A 22,219-nucleotide genomic window follows, 5' to 3' on the forward strand; every position below is an offset into this window, starting at 1 on the left:
TTGTGCATGAAGTCGGATGGGAATGCAGAAATCACTACTCTCCTTCCACCCTTTGGATCCCAGGATCCAACTCAAGACGTCACCAGGTCAGGGAGCCCCTTTATTCTCTGAGACACCTCACCAACGCTGCTTTTGTTCCCTTTGTAGCCAGGATGGATTTGAACTCAGTCTAGGATTCCAGGTGTGTGCTACTATGCCCAGTTTATCGGAGCTTTGTGAGTGACCAAAAGGAAAGCTTCAGGTTGTGATATTAATACTGGGAAAGTGGCATAGGGGAACCTGTGTGGTCACAGGACAGAGAAAAGGTCAAAATCTGGATAGTTACCAAGTAAATTAGTGGGCAGGTTACAGCAGAGTCAGGAAGTTGCTGTACATGACATCCTTCACTTTGGGGTTGGTAGAAGCTAGTGGTCTGCCGGTTAAGGCCTTCTGAAAGGGAAAGGCTTTGCTTGCTAGTAGAAGGGTGTTAGGTCAAGTACAGTGATTGATTAGGAGACTAACACCAGCCCAAGAATGTCTGGTTTTCCCTGCAGTATTCCGACTCCCCACAATCTCCAATTCCTCATCAGATACGTCTTTAACATAGGTGTGGCTCCGCAGTCCCCAGTAGCCACTTCTATTCACATAGAAGAGGGACTGACTGAATTATGTTTGTTTGGTTGGCTAGAAGGAGGGAAGGAAGGAGGGAGGAAGGAAGGAAGGAAGTTGGTTTGTCCATGCAAGAACTCATCAGCCCCTCTCCCTTGAACACACTAGCCCTCAGTCTTGGAACAAACCCTAACAGAAACAAAGTCACCATCAGGTCACCAGAGCCCGCCGGACCAGACACTTTAGGGGGCACTCAAAAAGGTCTGCTTAATCCAGACACACGGAGACGGAGGGTGGCAGCCTGAAACGCTAGGCTGGTCCCTGGCCGCGAAGGAGGGGCATCTAGCTTCGCGAAGGAATGAGGACGAACACCTGTGGATCTGGCGGGCTGGAGGCCATTAACTGCACAGGAGACACTGGGTGGAGCCGGCCCTTCTAAGTTGGAGGCTCTGGAGGGCGAAACCGAGGCTCAATTAGTGTCCCACCTTTCAGTGCCAAGAGGCAGCAACCGTTTCTCAACCATGAATTTAGAACCCAGCAAAGTCACACACACACACACACACACCCGGGTGGGAACGCAACAGAGAGGGGCAGAAGCTTGGGGTGAGCACAGGTGAGTGGAACAGAGTGATTTGGAGAGGTAGAGGGAGGTGTAGTGGGAGGGTTCCAGATGGGTGGTCCCAGGACGGAGGTGGGATTTAATCCTACGTACTCGGAACATACCTTGGAACCACGGAACCACAGCTGAGGTGAGCTACAGGCAAGATGGAAGCATCTCCGCGTTCCCTGTGTAAGTCTGGGGCCTCCGGAGCCTGTTCGGATGCTGCCGGGTGGGTAACCATGCTATCCTGAGGCTTGGGTTTTGCAGATCTCGCCTGGCCCCCAGAGCAGACCAGGCCTTGCAGAAAGCGAGGCTTCTCAGTTGAGTTAAGGGTCTGCGTGGTGTCCGGCGGTCGGACATCGGAGCACATGGCACAAGGAGCCACGGTTCAGGGTTAGGGGAGGGAGAGCCCACTGGACTGCAGCCTGATAGGCTCTTGGTGGGATTCCTCCACACCGCCGTGTCTGCTAGGGTTCAGGCTATTGTATTCACCTGGGAACTTTTTGCAAACTCATCAACTTGTTTAATTTTGATTTTTCTTTTGTAAGTTTCTTGTTTGGTTTTCTTTGGAGGCGAGTGTTTATGGTTAAGTTCTTTAGAAACAGGGTGTTAGCAGCCTGGAGCTGTAGCGAATGCCTGTGATCCTAGCACTTCGGGAAGCAGAGGCAAGTGGATCTCTGAGTTCAAGGCCAGCCTGGTCTCCGAAGCAAGTCCAGGACAGCCCTATCTTGATAAACCTGTCAGGCATGTGGGAAATGACCTTGAATGTTTGTTTGCTTATTTGTTCTACAGACAGGGTTTCTCTGTAGACCAGGCTGGCTCAATTCAGAGACCCACCTGATGGGGTTATGGGTTCCTGGCAATGCCTTTCTTCACCTGAGTGCTGGAATTCCAGGCTTGCACCCACCACACCCTGACAGACTCAATTCCTTGAGTCTGATCCCACCACTTGGGTGGAAGCTTCAAACTCCCCACCCTCCTGCTTCAGCTCTCAATGCTGGGATTAAGGGTGTGACTCTCCACAAAGATTCAGATTTGAGGTTAACTGGGTGGAGCTGGAAAGTGGGGAAGGTGGGGCCACAGGCCTCCCATTGATGCAGTGGCTCCCCAAGAAGAAAGGCAGAGCTTGGGGTTATAAGAAAGGATTTTTTTTTTTTACAGTTGTTTATTTTATGTGTGAGTGGGAGGGCACGGGGGATGTGTACTGTAGTCTGAGGACAACTCTCCTGAGTGGGTGACCTCCTGCCGTGAGGCCTCTCTGCATCAAAGCTCAGTCAGCATCGGGCTTGGCAGCAAGGGCTGTCCCATCACACCAGCCACTCGAGAGAGTGATGGGCTAGGTTTCTCTGATTTCTCCCTCTTTTTCTTACTTAGCCTCCTGTACCCCGGGCCCCCTTGACCAAGAGTACAGTTGGGGGCAGGTCTGGGAGCTGGAAAAGCACTTCAAGGTAGAGCCGTACCCAGACCTGAAGGCCCGAAAGGTCCTGGCCAACAGACTCAACTTGAAGGAGGAGCAAGTTGAGGTGAGATTCCCCTGCCCCACCTTGTATACCTCAGGGCCAGCAGGTCCTGACCCCTTTGGGGTCCAGCAACCCATTCACAGGGGTTGCTTAGCAGATCTCCTGCATATCAGATACATTAAGATTCATAACAGTAGCAAAATTACAGTTATGAAATACACAACAAAATAATTTTATGGTTGGGGTCACCACAACATGAGGAACTGTATTAAAGGTTTATTGAAGGTTCAGGAATTAGGAAGGGGGTTGTGGATTTAGCTCAGTGGTAGAGCACTTGCCTAGCAAGGGCAAGGCCCTGGGTTCGGTCCTCAGCTCTGGGAAATAAATAAATAAGTGGCAACTGCAAAATTAAAAAATAATAATAATTAGGAAGGTTGAGAACCACCGGGGCCTAGGCACTTGAACAGGCTGGTTCCCTGGTTGGTGGGCCCGACCTTTCAGGCCCCTCATATTCCTTAGGGGGCCTCCTCCCTTTGGGGCCTGGATGAAAGGAAGGCAGGAGCACAGCTGGGGGTCAGCTTTTGGGAACACAGGGCTCCTCCCTTTGATGTTTCCCTGTGTGCTTCCTCCCTGCAGATGTGGTTCATCCAGCGTTCCTTGGAGCAGGAGATGCGCCCCCCCTTTGCCCGGCTGCAGCAGTCTGCCCGGGATGGCACCTCTTCTTGTGCTTCCCACAAAGGCCACTGCTGCCGGCCTCCAAGCTGGAGGTACAGGCTCGTTCCCATCAATCCCTCGGAGTCCTCCACCGGCTGTGAACACAACTGCTGATTCTCAATGTCCCATGCGGCCACTCCAGCATGTAGCATGATTTCCCCCCTTCTGACTCCTGGCTGCACCAAACTCGCAAAATGCTGGATGCTTTCCAGAGACTCAGGGTCAATGCTTCAACACGTGGGTGCCAAGACAGAGGGCACTGGACAGAAATGGCCTGGCAGACAAGACAAAGCTGAATCTGCAACCTGGGCTTCCCACAGACCCTGCCGGGCCTCACCCCACAGGCTAGCCAGGAACCTGGAGAGCCCATCCTGGCTCAGCCACCTTGGTGCTGATTAATTGGTTTACACTACCACAGGCTAGCCAGGAACCTGGAGAGCCCATCCTGGCTCAGCCACCTTGGTGCTGATTAATTGGTTTACACTGCCATCTTTCTGACCTTTCTGTGTTATTCATTTTGTTTCTATGAGTATTCCTGTTTTGTTTTATTTTATTTTATTTTTTTGAGTGGGTCGGTTTACTAGTGCTTCCCAAATTGCTTCTAGGAACTTGTCTGGGGAGTGGTAGACTGATGACATGAAATTTTTGATAAATAAAATTTATTTAAAAAAAAAATCTGCAGGTGCTGGCTGAGAAATCAGGACAACTTAGGAATCCATTATCCTTCCATCATAGAGGTAGTGAGGATGGAGCTTAGGCCTTCAGGCTTAGTGACAAACACCTTTCCTCCAGTCCCCTCCCACCCCCACCCCAGATAGGGTTTCTCTGCCTAGCTGCGGCTGTCCCTGGCTCTATAGACCTGGCTGGCCTGTAGATCTGCCTGCCTCAGACTGCTGGGCTTGAGGCTCTCGCCACCAAGCCTGGCTCACACCCATCTTGGTAGCTATACTTGTTTTGTTCCTCTTTTTCCTTTTGAGGGGAAAGTTCTACTGTATTGCTCTGGCTGGCCTGGAACTAGAGATCTGCCTGCCTTTGCCTCTGAGCATTGGGGCTGAGGCATGGAACACTATCAGGTCTGGCACTGGCCACTTCCAGAGGACCCAGGCTTGGTTCACAGTACCCACATGGTTTGAAATTGGAACTACAGATCCAAAGTCTAACACCCTCTTCTTTTTGGCTTCCAAGAGCACCACATATGTGTGCATAGACATGCAGGCAAAATACCCATATGCAATTTGTGAAGACTGGGAAAGCCTGGGAGCTTATTCAGCCACAGGACAGAAGGTTGAATCTAGAATTTTTTACCTGCTATACTGGTGTGACCATAAGAAAGTGGGTTTGTGAAGACCAGGCTGGCTTGGAACGCAGAGATCTGCCTGCTCCTGCCTCCTGAATGATGGAAGTGAAGGCATATTCCACCCGCGTGCAGATGGCATTCTTTGGGTTTGGTGGAAATTAATGTTCTGTGAATACATTGGAAAAGGATTTCCCTGGTTGTAGAGTAAAACATCAGGCGAGCAAAGAATAGCTACTACATGGCTTAAAGACCGCCCAAGATAACTCAGCTTTACTACAGTCTCCAAGTGCTTTTTCTGAGACAGAGTCTTTCTAAGTAACACTGACTGTTCAGTGTTCTGGAATTCTCTATGCAGACTAGGCTGGCCCTCAAACTCAGATCCACCTGTCCCTCCTTCCCTGCCCCAGCGCTGAGATTAAGGCGTGTACCAGCCCCACCCAGACAGCCTGGCCTCTTAACAAAGGCTTGTCTCAAAAGTAGAGGATTAGAAGTGGTGCGTGAGTTCAAGGCCAACATGGTCTACAAAGTCCAGGACAGCCAAGGCTACACAGAGAAACCCTGTCTCAGGGAGGGGTGGGGATTAAATAAATAAGGGAAAGGGAGGTAGTTTTCCTCAACATCAGCAGCTGTCCCCAGGACTCCCATCATCCCAGGGTTTGCCCAGGGACAAACCTTGCCGAGTAACTACCAAACGGCAGCTTCGGCCGGCTCTGGTCCAGACACTGGAACGGAACCTTGTGAACACAAAGTAACAGTCGTGGAGTAGAGCTTTAGAAAGGAATGAAGGTGAACACCGGAAAGGAACCCACTGGCTGGAGGCCTGTTTCCGGTGATGAAGATCCCGGCGGGGGGGGGGGGGGAGGAAGGTTCCCTCAGGACACTCGAGGCTTGAAAGGTTGGCGCCAAGGCTGGGTTATTTTCTGAGCTCCTTTGACTAGTAGCTGCTCAGTAAGGACTGGTGCCGCCCTGGAGGGTGCAGAGGGGCGTGGCAGACAGTCGTGCGAGTGGGAGGAGCCGCAGGTAGGAGGGCCTCGACTGAGTGGGTGGAGTGGAGGTGGGATTTGAGCCAAAGCCCCTGAGGTTTGAGCCAAAGCCCCTGAGGAGCTCCTCACACTGCCTAACGAAGCAAGTGAGCTGCAGCCGAGATGGAGGTCACCGCAATGGAGATTTTGTGTGAGTTTGGGAGACACGTTCCGATGCTGAGCGGTGGGCAGGGATGTGAGCCCAGGACTCAGGGCCCGGAGACTGGTCTGAGCCCTCAGAAGTGGCTCGGTCTCTCCCAAAATGGGACCCGGTTGGTAGAACTGGAGTGAGGACTGAAATGCGTCCCCGCTAGTCGGGTGTCGGGGAGCAGGCCTGAGGCGGCAGGTTTGTGCCCGTGTGGGGTCAGTTTCTTACCTTTGCCTACTATTTGTTTTCTGAGGAGTTTTGTTGTGTGTGTGTGTTGGGGCAGGGGAAGGGGATGAGTGTTCTTTGGGGTAGCCTCATACATGCCGGAAGCCAGAACCTTGAACTCACTTAACTCCTGGCCTTCCAACACCTGAATACTGAGATTATTACAAGCTCTGGTCACCACACCCAGGCAACTTTTGTAGTTTTTAAAATAGCTTTACATAGAAAACGAACTCCCCATACATTTTAGCCTGGTGGCTGCAAAGGCCTAGACAGGTATGGTGCCTGGGGCTGGAAAATGGAGACTCAGGGTGGGGGCCCTTCCAGCTTGGGCGTGTTCCACTGGGAGCCTCAGGTGTGGAGGAAGTGAGGCCTAGAAGGGAGAGACTCCAAGACCCTCCCTCACATTGCTAGCTGCTGCCACCTCAGTTGTTTGTTGTTTGTTTTAGAGAGTGCGGTCCTCACACTCACCTAGGAAAGGGAGGAAGGGTTTCTCTGATCTGGTTTTCCCTCCTCAGCCTGCTGGGATCAGCACCCCCGTTTCTCCTGTAAGCAGTACCTGGCGCTGAAAAAACACTTTGAGGTGGACTGCAACCCTGATGAGGAGACTCTCCAAGACCTGGCTGACAGACTCAAACTGCAGAAAAAAGAAATTGAGGTCAGTTTCCTCTCCCCCACAGGACAGACGCATACCCTCCACCTCCTCATCCCCCTCATTCGAGGGGCTGGAGGGTTCCTTGGCTGTTTTCATCCCTGTGCTCACATGCACCCAACATCAAGATAAACCTTAAGCCAACACTTTATTAGATCCACATAACAAGTTTCAGGTCAGCCAAGGCTTATAGTTTGAAAAAAAAAAAAGGCATTTATGCCCTTCCTTGATGCACATTGTGTCTGCCCTGGACTCCAGTGGAGTCCAAGGTCATTCTTGCTTCCCTACATAAACAAACACTCCTTTAATCGGAGCATTCGAGAGGAAGAAGCAGCCTGTTCTTTGAGTTCAAGGCCAGCCTAGTCTACAGGTGGAGTTCTAGGACAGCCAGGCCTACACAGAGAAACCCTGTCTTGGGGGGAAAGGCCAAACAAATAAAAAAACAACAAAAAGAAAACAGAAGCTTGTGAGTTGGAAATAGTTTTGCAAGTTCTAGATTATCCTGGGTGCCCTCCAACTCAGCACTGAGGAGGCAGAGACAGGTGGATCTCCAAGTTTGAGGCCAGCTTCGGCTTTAAAACTCAAGAGTCCCCAGCTCCCCCAGGTAACTGGTGCTGCCCTTAATGTTTTCTCTTTGCTTCTCCAGACTTGGTTCTTTTTTCGAAAGAACAAGATGAAGCTGAAGTCATCCAGGGCCAACAGAGCAAAGCTGAGGGATCCTGTGTACAAGCCTCAGTATGTGCCATGGAGGTATGGAAGTAATAGAATAAGCCTCGTCTTCTACCGAGAACGCATGCTCAACCCATTTCTACCGTGGTCAGTGCATTTCTACCAACCCAGGAGGAAACCCGGGCCAAACCCTGAGGACTCCTCCCCAAGTGACAGCCCCGGGCTCCCTGAGGCATTGGAAGCCCTGGAGAGGCTCACAATTTCTTCTGGCTACCAAAGCAGAGCTGGCAATTCACAGGACTTCTGACCCCCTAGTGTTGGCTCTTTTTATTAAAAGTCTTTCAACTTGCTTGTGTGTGTGGGGGGGGGTCTGTTGAGTTTTTATGCCGATCAATGGTAAATTAATAATAAAGCTATTCATAGAAACTAAAATGACTGTTTTTTTTTTTTTTTTAAATCGGGTCTTATTCCATAGCCCAGTAAAGGATTTAATATCCTAGAATGGATTTTTAGATTGGAGATGGGTATCTTTTTGGTATTGGTTTTTGTTTTTGTTTGTATTTTTTTTGGGGGGGGAGACAAGTTTCTCTGAGTAACCCTGGACTCACTTTGTAGACCAGGCTGGCCTTGAACTCAGATCCACCTGCCTCTGTCTCCTGAATTCTGGGATTATAGGCCACCAGGCAGGGATGGGTATCTTGAGGGTTGGAGTTGTTTGGGTTTCTTTCTGTTTTCACCCTTGTGGATTTGTTACCCTGGATGGCCTGGGGTGGGAGTAAAGATACTCACTACCAAAGTAAAAACGTGGTGGGACACCTTTAATTCCAGTGTCCAGGAGGCAGTCAGATAACCTGTTCCAGGCTAGCCTGAACTACACAGACCCTCTCTAATAATTAAATAGCACCGGCTGGTGGTGGCACACACTTTTAATCCAGGCACTCAAGAGACAGAGGCAGGCAGATCTCTTGAGTTCCAGGCCAGCATAGTCTACAAAGTGAGGTCCAGGCCAGCCAGGGAGGGCTATTACACAGAGAAAGTTAACCCATGCCGTTTGCATACATACTGAGGGTGACCCACATTCTAGCATTCTGCCCTAACCCCTGTCAGATTGAATGCATTCTATTAGCCTTCCTGGGCCGCCCTCCCCACTTTTGGTGGGGAGGTTGGTGGGGAGGTTTCTCAGTAGCCTTGGCTAGCCGGGAACTCAGATCTGTCTGCCTCTGCCTCCCTGAATGCTGGGATTAAAGGCCTGCGCCACCACACCCAGCTGATATTTTGTTGTGACAGGAGAGTCAAGCTTCTAATTACGTGTGCATATATGTGGGAGTACGGGTGGAAACCAAAGAATGAAAGTCAAGAGGCTATAAGAGAATGGTTCAGTGCTTGAAAGCTCTTGCAGAGGACCTAGGTTTGAGTTCCAGCACCCACATGCAGCTCACAACTGTGTATAAGTCCAGTTCCTGATCTGACACCCTCTTTTAGCCTCCACAGACATTACATGCATGCGTGTGTGTGTGTGTGTGTGTGTGTGTACATATCAGACCATGGGGTTTGTCTTTCTGGATCTGCGTTTTATTTTCCAGTTCCACTCTCCGGCAGGTCCTGTGTGGGTATGAGCTATGCTTTTGTTATCCCTGTGTCTTTATCTCTGTGGTAGGACGTACAGCCCTGAGGCTAGAGACTGCTCAGCAGTGGCTAGTACTTGTTCTTGCTGGGAACTGGGGTTCCAATCCCAGCACCCACGTGGTGGTGGCTCCCAGCCACTCTAGTGGAACTGGTGCCTTCACACGGTGCACATACATACATGGGTGGATGCGCAGAAGTGGTAAGCTGGTCCCTATGGTAGTTCTAGATTTATCTGGGGGAGTATGTGCCACAGTACTCTGTGGGGGTCAGAGGACCTCTGAGAGTTTTCTCCTTCCACCATCTGGCTCAGCCTCTGGTCTATCCTGAGTCTTTTTGCACCGCTGTCAGGGCCCTGGGTTTCTGTCTCCCTCTGCTATCTCTCGTGGCTGTTCTGTAGTCTCCACAGCTGCTTGCTTCCCTTGCCCACCTCCTCTGTGTTAGCAAATACTCAATCCTCTTAAGCCACATGGCCTCAGCAAAACAGGGCGCATTAGTGGGGATTTGGAGGGACCTGTGACAGGCTGTGGGAGGTTGGGGGCAGATACAATGTGACAAGCCTGCTTACTTAAAGGGTCCTCTGGTAGGGGTGATACAGAAAAAGATGCAATTATCAAGGAGACTTAGAGGACAAAGGGAGACACATGAGGTGCAGGAAACTTGGGGAAGGGGTGCTTTTGAGGGGAGAGGAGAGAGGATCTCTGTGTAGACCACTCTGGCTTGGAACTCAAGAGATTCCCCTGTCTTTCTCCTGAGTGCATGTTGGTATTAAAGGTGTGCACCATACCCATCTTAGGGAGGCTTTCAAGGAGTGTGTGTGTGTGTGTGTGTGTGTGTGTGTGTGTGTGTGTGTGTTGTGCAGGTATCTTCAGAAGACAGTGTTGCATTCCCTGGAGCTGAAGTTACAGGCTGTTGTGAGTTGTCTGGGAACTGAGTCTTCAAGTTGAGTACTCCTTTTTTTTAAAGGTTCTCATACTGCTAGATGACCTTGAATTCTTGATCCTTCTGCCTTCGCCTCCCCAGTGCTGGAATTACAGACATGTAACACCATGTAAAATCACCATGCCTGGTTAATAGAGGGTTCTTACCTTTCTCACCACAAACTGGTAGAAATTGCCCAGCTTGAAAGAGTCAAGTATGTGTCTCATGACACAGGAAAAGGGGACCAGATCTTTTGAGCTCACCTGCTACTCACTGGCTCCACCCCCAGATTAAAGTCATTGTTCCCTGGAGGATGCCTGAGTTTTGTTTTTTTAGATTTATTTATTTATTATGCATACAATGTTCTGTCTGCATGTAGACCTGCACACCAGAAGAGGGTACCAGATCTCAGATGGTTGTGAGCCACCATGTTGTTGCTGGGAATTGAACTCAGGACCTTTGGAAGAGCAGCCATTGCTCTTAACCTCCCAGCCATCTCTCCAGCCCTGATGCCTGAGTTTTACAACCCTGTTCCAGGGCCCCAATAATAGAGTATTCAGAGCAACATGGAATCCTCATCCCTGTCATACCCATGAGCCCCTGGAGAATGAATGAGAACTCCAAGAACAAAGCACTTCCAGGCCTCTATATAAAGACTCAGGAGCCTGCAGAAGCATCCAACATCCCAGATGTCCTTGAAATAGAATTCCAAAAAGAGGTCCCTGGGCAGGTAAGCAACATCAAGGAGCACTCTACCACTGTACACCCTCAGAGCTCTTGATGGACCTAAAGCCAGCTGCAATCACAGAGTGAGCAAAACTGACACTGCTTCATCAGAAGGAAGTCCTGGTGTATCTAAAAGAGGGCAGCAGGACCATCCTTTACATGCTCGCTTAGACAGAGAAGCCACCGCCATGGATAGGGATGGGGAAAAAAAAAAAAAAACAGAGCAGGGTCTAGGCCTCAAACTTGCAATATACACAGGTTTCTTGGAATTTCTCTGCCACTGCATTGCCAAGACCCAAGAGTGGGTAGAAGGGAAGGTGCGGGCAGGTGTCTGTCTTCAGCGGTTTGTCCTCAGCCAAGATTCCCCACTCTTGCTGTACAATGAAGAGCACGAACAAGCATGGGTGATTAAGAAGCCACTGACGCAGCTTCAACTGGCTCAGGCTGAAGGTCAAGGGAACAAGGCCTTCAGAAACAAGGTCAGGTCAAACAGAGTCTGAAGATGGAGCTGGCCTCCCCGATCTGCAGCTCTCCCAGGCTTCAAGAGCTAATTATGACCAAGTGTGGGGTGTTCTCCCTCCTTCTGGCTAAGGCTGCTGCCGCACCCACACCACCACCACCACCTGGGAGCATTTTGGTCCTTGGGCCCCTATAGCCTACAAAAGTGCTCATTGAATAGAAGGGAAGATTGATGGGGGCCAACTGCAGAGAGCAGTAAAATGACAATTAAAAACGTTATTCTTTTTAAAAAAAAAATGGGGCACAGGGGTCTGCTAAGCAGCTCAGGCCACACCTGAATCCAAGGCAATATTCCTACCTCACCCCCACAGTTGGCTTCTCTGAGCTGCCCTGATGCCAGCCTCCCTTCCTCCTTTGTCACCGGCTTCTGGCTAGATGGCCAGGTAGCACATTTCCTTGGCCTTGACCTAGCCTAACTCATCACCCAGCCCAATCCTCTTAGAACTCAGCCAAGCCAGTATCTGCAGACTCTCAGGCAGGTCAGAGAACTGAAGGGCCCATAAGGGACACAGCAACAGATGGTGTGACGGCCCTTCCCATAGCCCTCCGTCTGCAGCCTCTGTAAGTAGCTGTTAGCAGTAGGTTCACAGCTCAGGCTCACTTCTACCCTCCACTCTGTGTGACTATTGAGAAATAAGTGGTGCTGAGTATCTAGAGTATCTACACCAACCTCTGGGTCTACACTCAACCTCTTGGTAGAGACCCCTTTGGGGTTTCATATAGATCTCCTGCATATCAGATACTTACATTATGATTCATAACAGTAGGAAACTCACAGTTATAAAGCAGCAAGGAAATACTTTTACAGTTGAGGGGGAGGGTGACCACAACATGAGGGACTGTATTAAAGGGTCGCAGCATTAGGAAGGCTGAGAGCCACTGCTCTACCCTGCCAGGCGTTTAATGAAAAGCCTAAAACCCATTTGTTTTTCTGTAAAGCCAAGGGCTGGGGATGTGACTCCAAGGGGAAGAGGGATTGCTCTGCGAACATGAGGACCTGAGTTTGAATCCACAACACCCACTTAAAAAGCTGAGCGTGGCTGTGTGTGCCTGTAACACCAGTACTGGGGAGGGAGCCAGAGGAAGGCCGGCCAGCCAACCGGCTAGCCAAAATGGTTGCTTCAGTAAACAACTCAATCTCAAGGCAAGGAGGCTGAGTACAATAGGGAAAGACACCAACATCTTGCTCTGGCCTCCGCACACACTTGGGGGCTCACTCACACACACAGAGACATTAATATATACACTTACAAAAACACAGTAAGTTCCAGGCCAGCCAAAACTATGCAGTAAGAGCCTACCTCAGGAAAAAAAAAAAAAAAAAAAAAAAAAGACAAGGTCTCATGTACTCATGTAACCCAGGCTGCAATCCAGGTGCTGGGAACAAAGGTATGAACTGTTATGCCCAGTTCGTGAGACCCCCAAAGACCACCAGGAATTAACTGCACTGCAAATGCATGATGGTGAGAGACAAAAAGATAAATTAGCAGCTATTATTAAGACCTGAAGTAGGTACGTAAAGAAGTCTAGTAATGCCCTGAGGGGAAGAGCCACCTTAATGCATGATTTCCCCACCCACTAGAGATACAGTTGCTAGGAAACTGGACCATCCCCCTACGGAGGGACACCAGGTCATTAATGGTCTGGGAACCTTCCTATAGCCAATTGATTCAAAATGTAGCATTTTAACCAATAGATGCTTGCCAGGCAGGAATCGCCCCTGCCTTGGGCATGCTGGGATGGACCAGAATCTTTAAATCACCCAACTAACCTGGGCACGGCACACTCGGCTCCCACTGCTTCGGCGGTGGGTATGTGTGGGCATGTGTGGGCATGTGTGGGCCCAAGCTGAAGATTGTAATTTACAATAAAAAGAACCTCATGTATTTACAGCAGAGTCTGTTTATTCCTGGTCTTTGGGGGTTCGTGAACTGGGTAGAACAATGATTTATTTAATACGAGCTCAAGCCCAGGTCACAGCAACCTCCTTGGTGAAGAGAAGGAGTGCAGCCCTGTGGTCTAGGGGATCAAAGTTTTTAAAGGGCAAAAGTGGGTTACCTGCCTTGGCATTACATGAGTGGGTAAGGGAAATTGACTTTTGAAATGATTGGTTTATTTTAGGCGACAAGTCCATAAACAGTTCTGGCCTGGCCATCTGGGCAGGTTTCCTAGCAACTGTATCTCTAGTGGGCAGGGAAGAATGCATAAAGCTGGTTCCTTCCTCCAGGTGGCTGGACATGTCTCCACCTGTCTGGCCTTTGTTCAGGCTTGTGCTTTAAACTTTAAACCAATACACTCCCCCCACCAAAAAAAAAAAAAACACCTAATTTTCAATTCTTTGGTCTCTCAGAACCACTATGCTTTGTTTAGTTTTGATTGATTGATTGATTGATTGATTGATTGATTGATTGATGGGGTTTTGTTTTGTTGTTTTGATGGGGGAGAGAGTTGTTTGGTTTGATTGTTTTGTTTGTTTGTTTGTTTGTTTGTTTTTTCCAAGACTGGGTTTCTCGTGTAGCCCTGGCTGTCCTAGAACTCTGTAATCCAGGCCGGCCTCAAACTCAGAGATCCAGCTGCCTTCCATCCTGCCCCCCTCAGCCCCTACCTCTATTCTTTGAAACAGGGTCTCTCTACATAGCCTTGGCTGTCCTGGAACTCACTATGTAGACAAGGCTGACCTTGAGCTCAAAGAGATCCGCCTGCCTCTGCCTCCTGAGTGCTGGGATTAAAGGCGTGCCCACCACACCTGTGTTTGTTTACTTTTTGTTGAGTCAGAGTCTCATTATGTATTCCTGGCTGGTCTGTAAACTATGTAAACCAACTGACCTTGAATTACTGTATTCCCAGTGCTGAGATTAAAGGCATGCCCCAAGCCCAACTGAGTACAATGACACACACCTTTAATCCTAGTTCTCTAGAGGACAGGCGTAGGTTCTCTAAATTCCAGGCCAGCCAGGGCTACATAACAAAGGAGACTATCTATAATTGAATTTAGAAGCTGGTTAGATCCTGCCTCAAAACAAAACAAAATGCCCCCATTCAGGTAAAGGTTGTGCTTGAGTGTTTGAGGGCTTTTTGTTTTGGTTTTTTGTTTTGTTTTGTTTTGGTTTTGGTTTTTTGAGACAGTGTCACCGTCCTAGCTGGCCTGGAACTCACTATGTAACCCAGGCTGGTGTCTCTCAAGTGCTGTAATTGCTGTGTCAATGCTGTACCTGGCTGGTACAGATCCGTCTGTCTGCCTCAGAAGTGAGGGGACTTCATGACAGACCACTGTGTCCTGTCTGGCCTAAACTATCTAGAGCAGACTCTCAGCATTCTATTATTAGCGTCTACCAGCCTCAAAGCTTCAGAAGGGCATCTCAGAAGTACAGCAAAGGGCCCTCAGCCTTAATCTGCTTAACTGACAGCCCCAGAAATGTAACTTCTGGTACCTGCTTCCAGGGTGGAATGTGTCCTTCTGAGCAATCTGCTTTGGTTTGGTGGTTCTGTTTGTTTTGACAGTAGATCTCCCTGAGCCCAGCCCTTGACTTTGGATTTTACCACCTCCACCTCCTGGTTGCCAGGATTTCACTTCATGTTCTGCTGAACAAGTTCCAGGACAGCCAGGCTACACAGAGAAACCCTGTCTCAAATAAAAGAAAGGAAGAGAGAGAGAGAGAGAAAGAAAGAAAGAAAAGAAAGGAAAGAAAAAAGAGAGAGAAAGAGAGAGAGAGAAAGAAAGAAAGAAAGAAAAAAAGAAAGAAAGAAAGAAAGAAAGAAAGAAAGAAAGAAAGAAAGAAAGAAAGAAAGAAAGAAAGAAAGAAATCATTTTCTCACATAATATATCCTGATTGCTGGGTGGCGTTGCGCACTGTAATCCCAGCACTGTGAGTTTGAGGCCAGCCTGGTCAGCCAGGTCAGAGAAACCCTGTCTTGAAAAGAAAAAAACGAACAAAAACAATATATCCTGATTATCGTTTCAGCTCCCTCTACTCTGTCTAGTTCTTCCCAGCATTCCCTCACCTCCATATCTTCTCCCTTTCTTCCTCTTGTTGGAAAAGAACAAGCTTCTAAGAGATAAACAGCCAAACATGACAAAATAAAATGTAATAAGATAAAGTAAAAACTATCCTATAAGATAAAGTAAAAACTATCCTATCAAAGTTGGACAGGATAGCCCAAGAATTGGTTCTCCCACTCAGGAGTTCAATAAAAATACTAAGCTGATAGCTATAGTATATACGAGTAAACACACACCAGAGACAGAGAGAGAGAGAGAGAGAGAGAGAGAGAGAGAGAGAAACCCGGCTCCCTGCAGCGTTAGAGAGTCTCTGCTGCCACCTAGTGGTCTTCCCAGCCCCCAGCTCTCCCCACAGCTGGTTCTCTGACCCTGTCCGGTCCCATTTAGCAAATGCAACAATCCCTCTAAGTCCAGACCGGCCTCAGCGGGGGCGGAGGGTCAAGTGAGGACAGAATGAGCTCCGGTGTGGGCAGACATGTGTCAAGCTACTGGAGTCCCAGTGACAGACATCTTGCGCAAAACGCTTACACGACCTGACAAGCCCTGAGATCGGCTCAGAGATAAGAGATTCTGCGGACGACCCGGAAGCAGTGAGTCCCTTGGCTTTGCTTTTCGCGTAGATTTGACTTTTTGTTTGCAATGCAATGCTGAGGCTGGAACCCGGAGGTCAGAGTACTCCTTTCAAAATATTTTTATTTCTTTACTGTTTCTGTGTGTGCGAATGTGTGCGAGCATGCATGTATGTGTGTGAGGGCTTAGGGAGTGGGGCGCACAGGAACCAGGGCACACGTGGAGGTCAGAGAACAACTTTGTGGCTTCAGCACGCTCCAAGTTTACGCTGCCTCTGGGGTCGGATCACCAGTCTGTGCAGCAGGAGCTGAGCACCTTCCCAGCCCTCTTTTGTCCTCGGGGCTGCAGGGATGGCTGCCCTCTGATTGCCGGGACACGGAGGATCACAACTCCAGTCCTAGGGGTTCTGGATCAGTTCCGGCCTCAGCAGACACCAGGCATGCATGTATTACTCAGACAATACATGCAGGCAAACGTTTATACATATAGAAAATGGTCAATATTAGGAGCTAGACCAATGCTTCCCAATCAAACTTCTAGAATGATGGGGGCCTTCTGCACCTGGCTCCCCAACATTGTTTACTCCATGTTGAGACAGGTTTGAAACTGAGGTTCCGCCCTTTGGCCTCTAGAGTAGCTGGGATTCCATGCCTGTACCACCAAGCCCGAGGTAAAGCCTGCTAAATGGAAAAGGGCCATCTGAAGAGGTTGTAAACTGGGCGGTTCCAACTACAAGGCCTTCTGAAATGGGTAACCGGAGATGGTCCCAGGCCTGACCGCAGCAGGCCCTATTAGAATGTTTTTCTTTTATTAATAATTTAATTTTTATGTGTACTGGTGTTCTGCACACATCAATATCTGTGAGGGTGTCAGGACCGTGTGGGTGCTGGGATTTGAACCCAGGTCCTGTGGAAGAACCTCTGGCTCTTAGCCACTGAGCCATCTCTCTATTCTCTTGTGTTCTGCCTTGTGTTCTCCAGTTCTCACGGAGTAGAGGCTGGCCAAAAGTTACTGATGCTCTCCTTCTACCATATGGGTTCCAGGAATGGCACTATGTCGGGAAACTTGACAGCAACACCTTTACACACTAAGCCACCTTGCCAGCCGGACAGCGTTGCCACCTTGCTTTTTGAGATTTATCTCACTAGGACAGGGACTCAGTGATTCAGCTGGACTTGCTAGTTTGTAAGGTCCAGAGATCTCCACCTCTCTAGCTCCAGAATTAGAGGTACACACACATACCACCACGACTAGCTTTGGGTGCTAAGGCCCAAACTTAGGTCTCCATACTTGCAGGGACAGCTTCACCACCTGAGGCCAGGTCCTCTTTCCTCACATCTCCAATTAGCAGGATCGGGACTGTTTCAGACACAAAATCAAACTTTTCTAGTTAACCTGCCCTTCCTGACCAGAAGGACCAAGCACCTTAATTAAGAAGGAAGTAAACTATACAAGTGTCCTCTTGTGACCTTTACCATGGGAGGACTGTTAGTATTTAGGCAGCCTGCTCAAACCGTGTCTGCTACAGGCAACTGTGCCCTCGGTCTCTGGTCAACACTGACGAGCTGTTGGAACAGATTGTACCATACTACTCTACTTACTGAGCCAAACCTTGCTCTCGGGATGCCTTGACAGGTCTCTGACTCCTACCTGACCAATGAGGATAGTTCATTAGTCCGTTCGTTCCTCCTGATTCTACTCTGGGATGTCTTCTGGTGAATTTCAGATTTCTACACCTAGCGCCGGCTTTAAGGGCCTCTAAGCTTACATACTTCTGTAACCAAACCTCAAACCAAACCTTAGATGACAGATCCAAAGCAAGCCTTTTTTTTTTTTTTTTTTCTAAAATTTACTTATTATGTATAGTGTTCTGTCTTCATGTGTGCCTGCACGCCAAAAGAGGGCACCAGCTCTCATTATAGATGGTTGTGAGCCACCATGTGGTTGCTGAGAATAGAACTCAGGACCTTTAGAAGAGCAGCTGGTGCTCTTAACCTGAGCCATCTCTCCAGCCCCAAAGCAAGACCTTTTTAATTACTGCCAGTGATTGGGTAAATGGAGGTTCCAATGTTCAAGTCTCTTCTTTGATCCAAACCTTCCACCTCTGTTCGCTCTCCCAAAAGTTTTAAATGTACACCTAATGAAAATTTCTCCACAACCTACTTAACTTTGTCTTCTGCCTATATATATGTTTCAGTATCCTGCGAGACCCAGGTGTTTCCTATGTCCACGACAGCACCAAAGCAGCTACCACAGGTGTTCCAGTTTGAGCTCACAGACTTTCATCAAGCTGGACCTGCACTTTCCCTCCCAGCCATGGATGTTCTCACAGACCCTGGGCAGCATCAAAGCAGCCTGTTCTTCCTATACCTGGCCAGCATTTCAGCCTTTTGACCTCCCTATAGTGCCCCCAGTATCAGCAGGAAGTAGCCAGAAGAGAATCTATGCCGTTATTCATTATTAACAAAAGCCTAAAATGGTGTGCTTCAGGTCCAGGACAGGTAACCTGGGTTCTCCCAGCACTGCTCAGTCCCCACCTGCTGCTGGGCATGGCTAGCAACTCCACCCTCTACCCTGAACTTTCCAGGGTAGAGGCTTCCCCGCCTCCTCACTATGTAACCTGGATATTGTTGCTATTTCTCTCCCTCTCTCTCACCCCTTTGCATAGCAACCAAGAGCTGCTTCCAAAGAACCTACATTTATATACTTTCACTGCCTTACATGAGAAGCAGCCCAAGCTCCTCATTTTTTAATTATAGAAAAAGGGAGGGACATTAGGATTTAGGCAGCCTGCTTCTGGGTTGCCTAGCAACCTATGACGTCATCACGTGTCGCACAGAAGGCTAAATGGACCTCTGCCTCTTGCTCTTTTGCGCTCTTGCTGTCTCCTCTGCTTACTCCCCATTCTCTGTCGGGGCGCCCCCTCCACTCCTCCTATCATGTCTCTGTCTCCTTCTCCCTCTTCATCTCCATCCAACAAACCTCTTTCATATACGTGTTGTGTGCATCACCATTTCAAGGATGGCACTGCAGACCCAGCAATTCAAGGCCTTGGTACACACTGCAAGTGTTTAAACAGAATGTATAAATCACAATAGGTGAATGGGTGACAAAATGCACCGCCAGATACCCATCAGGTATCTGTGATGAAGTATTGTGTAACCGTCGACATTAATGACAAGCCCAGCAGGGGTTACAGGGACAGACACCTGAAGTCTGAGCATTCAAGTGGAGGCAGGATTAGAATTCAAGGTTGTTCTTGACAACAGAGCAAGTTCAAGGCCAGCCAACTGTCTGACAAAAATCAAGAATCTACTGGGAAATGGGAAGCTAGTTATGCCTGTGGGGGATTGCCATCTTTTTAAAAATTCTTCTCTTACATACTACATCCTGACAGCAGCTTCCCCTCACCTCCTTTCCTCCAGCCCCTCTCCCCCAGATCCACTCCTGTTTCCCTTTAGAAAAGGGCAGGCCTCCCAGGGATATCAACCAAACATGGCTTATCATGTGGCAAAAACTCTAGGCCTTTCTCCTCTTATTAAGGCTAGACATGGCAACCCAACAAGAGGAAAAGGGCCCCAAAGCAGGCAAAGGAGTCAGAGACAGCCCCCGCTCCTGTGGTTAAGAGTCCCACAAGAAGGCCAAGCTATACAACCATAACATATGCAGAAGGCCTAGGTCAGACCCATGCTGGCTCCCAATTGCTGGTTCAGTGTCTGTGAGGCCTTGAGGCCTGGTTAGTTTATTCTGTGAATTCGTGTGTGTTTGGGGGTGTCCTTGACCCCTCTGGCTCTTACAGGAATGACTCTTTCAAAAACTGATCTTATGTATATGGTGTTTTGCCTGCATGCAAAACATCAAGTGCATGCTGGGAAGGCCAGAAGAGGGCATCAGACCCTCTGGACCTGGAGTTACGGGTGATTGTGGGCTGCCATATGGGGTCTGAGAACTGAACCCCGGTCTTCTGGAAGAGCAGCCAGTGCTCTTAACCACTGAAAGGTGGCTCTCCAGCTGACCAGGAGTGGAACCGTGGTCTGGGTACTCACAAGCTCATCAGTAGCATGTGTTCTTCCCTCAGCTATCATTTTTACTTAGCCTGTGTGTGTGAGAGAGAATGCATGTGCACTGTGTACCCTACAGAGTATCTGCCAAAGCAGGCAACAGAACTCAGAGGACAAGCTGCAGCAGTCGATTCTCTCCTTCCCAGGCTAGAACTCAGCTATCAATCGTCAGCAAGCGCCTTTGCCTGCTGAGCCACTTCAGCAGCCCCATCTCTCTGCCTCCTGGCTGCAGATACAATGCGAACAATTCTTCAAGCTCTTGCTACCTTGACCTCCCTGCCGGATAGACGGACCTGAAACCATGAGCCAGAATAAGCAGCATCTCCCTTAAGTTGCCTCATCCAACTTTTATTTAACCGAAAAGCGCTGGCAACATGGCTGCATATCTTCTTGTAGTCTGAGCTGGAGATGGGAAACCAGGGCAAGAAGGCAGAAAGTGGAGGAATTCGGGGAGGGGTGAGGAAGAGGGCAGAACAGAGCACGTGACAGGGAGGATTCTGGGGAGGCACACACACACACACAGAGGCAATCTCTGGCCTGACTTGGTAGCCGCAGGAACATCAAGGAAAGACCACAGGTCTTTGAGACATTTCAGTCCTTCCTGTCATGAAGCGGCCTCCAAGAGAAGCAGGCCAGGATGTCTCAGGACTGTGGAGAGAGAAAGAGGGAACAGTCGGTTAGGCAGAGGGAGACCTTAAAAGGGAAGCAAAGCCAGGTGTGGGTGGCACACGCCTGCAATCCCAGCAATCCTCCTACTTGAGCTTTCACAATGTGTGGCTGAGCTGAAACTGTAAGTAGATTCCTGGCGCAAAGCATGTTGGGAACATCTAGTCCATGGGGCTAGCTTGTAGACCAAGCTGGCCTTGAACTCCCGACAATCTGCCTGCCTCTGCCTCCCTGCATGCTGGGATTACAGGAGTGAGCCACCGCACCCAGCTAGCGGATTCTTTTATGTTTTGCTTTGGTTTTTGACGTGTATGAAGTGTTTGTCTGCACATCTATCTGTGCGCCATGTGTGTGCAGTGCCCTCAGAGGCCAGAGACATCAGGTCCTCCGCAACTGGAGTCACAGATAATTACGAACCACTTTGTCCGTACTGGGAACTGAACTTGTGTCTTCTGAGAGCAGCCAGTGCTCTCAATTGCTGAGACCTCTCCAGCCTCACTGTTTTGTTTTGCTCAGCCATGAATGGTCCCAGGAGGCCCAGGTTGGCTTCTAACTCCTGGCGATCCTGCCTCAGCCTCGGAAGTGCTCGCTCCTGCCACCCCTAGCGCTGGGATGAGGGGGGTTGGTCACTTTACCCAGTACAGTGCTGCGCTCACCAACTGAGCAGCATCCTCAACCACAGGCCTCATTTCCTTTAGCATCTTCCACTCCAGAATCAACAGGGCCACTTACAGCAAGGTAAGCCCCTGCCCCCATCCACTCTGAAACCCACCAGGTATGACCCCCAGCCCTCCTGGCTCCAGAGGCTCCAGGATGTGGCCACCTCCCACGTCCCATGCTGAGAGTCCAAACACAGAGGAAGGATGCAACACCCCAAGGTGGCCCCACCCCCCCAGCAGTCCCGTACCTCTACCTCCAGGGCTCACTGGCACTGAGCCAGGGCAGCTTTGATGGCAGTCACCAGCTTCCGGAACTTGCTTTCCGTATCCACATAGCCATCACCTCTCTGAAGAGGAGGACAGAGGAGAGTTGACTGAAGCTCCCCGCCCCCACCAACCCACACTAGACCCCCGAGGCAAGATGTGGGTTTACCTTCTTGGAGTGAACCAACTTCCCAGCTACTGTCACTTCAAAGAACCCGGTGACCTGGGGAGTCCCCTCGCCATACTGAGGAGAGAAGACGTTAGATGGGCTAAGATGATCTTTCCAGAATACTTTCTCTGCCACATCCCGGGGAGTGAGGAGCATAAGCCTATCCCAGCCCCACTGCCTCCCAGCCCCAAGGGACAGATAAGGGGCCATGTGATTCCGCACTTATGTTGAGACTCACGATGTCTAGGCATCCGGGGAACTCATGTTCTAGCTTCTCCTTGAGCTGGAGATACTGAAAACAGGGCACAGGGCGGGGACAGGGTTACAGCCAGGTCTGGCGAACTCTCCCACCCCCTAACACACTTCAAGACACTACTGAAATTTCACTCACCTTGGGCTTATAGCCTCAGGCTCCACTGGTGGGTGAATCCCGGGTCGAGGTCCATCAGGGCAGCACAGGTGCCCAAGGGAGGCAGGCACGAGCGGGGAGATGAAGACAAAGACAGATCCAGAGTGCAGGGGAGGCAACAAAGATCCTCAAAAGAGGGGAAGACACGCATAGCGCGCAGAGAGAGACGTGCAGCAGTGCAGAGATACAAAGAAAGCCGCACCAAACAAGGGGGCAAGAGAGGAGGAGAGGCGGGGGGGGGGGGGGGGGGGGGGGGGGG

General features: G+C 49.7%; 2 protein-coding genes and 1 pseudogene across 2 annotated transcripts in view; 2 read left to right on the forward strand and 1 right to left on the reverse strand.

Annotated features, from left to right (window-relative positions):
* The first annotated feature begins 1,353 nt into the window (after positions 1-1,353).
* Positions 1,354-3,477, forward strand: LOC129683039 (homeobox protein SEBOX-like). Its single transcript, XM_055615671.1, has 3 exons — positions 1,354-1,378; positions 2,564-2,712; positions 3,286-3,477. Exons 1-3 carry the CDS (start codon positions 1,354-1,356, stop codon positions 3,475-3,477), a joined length of 366 nt encoding a protein of 121 aa, XP_055471646.1.
* Positions 3,478-5,805: 2,328 nt separating this feature from the next.
* LOC129682876 (argininosuccinate synthase-like) lies at positions 5,806-14,412 on the forward strand (annotated as a pseudogene).
* Positions 14,413-20,120: 5,708 nt separating this feature from the next.
* Selenow (selenoprotein W) overlaps positions 20,121-22,219 on the reverse strand; it is a 3,747-nt gene continuing 1,648 nt past the window's right edge. The window contains exons 2-6 of the mRNA XM_055615684.1: positions 21,943-21,967; positions 21,790-21,843; positions 21,552-21,626; positions 21,367-21,465; positions 20,121-20,441 (exon numbers count right to left, since the gene is read on the reverse strand). Of these exons, the coding sequence (XP_055471659.1) occupies positions 21,382-21,465; positions 21,552-21,626; positions 21,790-21,843; positions 21,943-21,967 (238 nt within the window). The 3' untranslated portion in view covers positions 20,121-20,441; positions 21,367-21,381. The remainder of the gene's footprint in view (positions 20,442-21,366; positions 21,466-21,551; positions 21,627-21,789; positions 21,844-21,942; positions 21,968-22,219) is intronic.

Source organism: Psammomys obesus, unplaced genomic scaffold (assembly GCF_907164565.1).
Source record: "Psammomys obesus unplaced genomic scaffold, mPsaObe1.curated_primary_1811, whole genome shotgun sequence".
In the NCBI taxonomy this organism is placed as follows: domain Eukaryota; kingdom Metazoa; phylum Chordata; class Mammalia; order Rodentia; family Muridae; genus Psammomys; species Psammomys obesus.

Excerpts from the sequence above, each read along its gene's own strand:
- LOC129683039 (XM_055615671.1), top strand. The coding sequence starts at position 1,354 with ATGGAAGCATCTCCGCGTTCCCTGT. Across the intron at positions 1,379-2,563 it reads AGCATCTCCGCGTTCCCTGT|CCTCCTGTACCCCGGGCCCC; the intron begins GTAAGTCTGGGG and ends TTTCTTACTTAG. Across the intron at positions 2,713-3,285 it reads TGAAGGAGGAGCAAGTTGAG|ATGTGGTTCATCCAGCGTTC; the intron begins GTGAGATTCCCC and ends TCCTCCCTGCAG.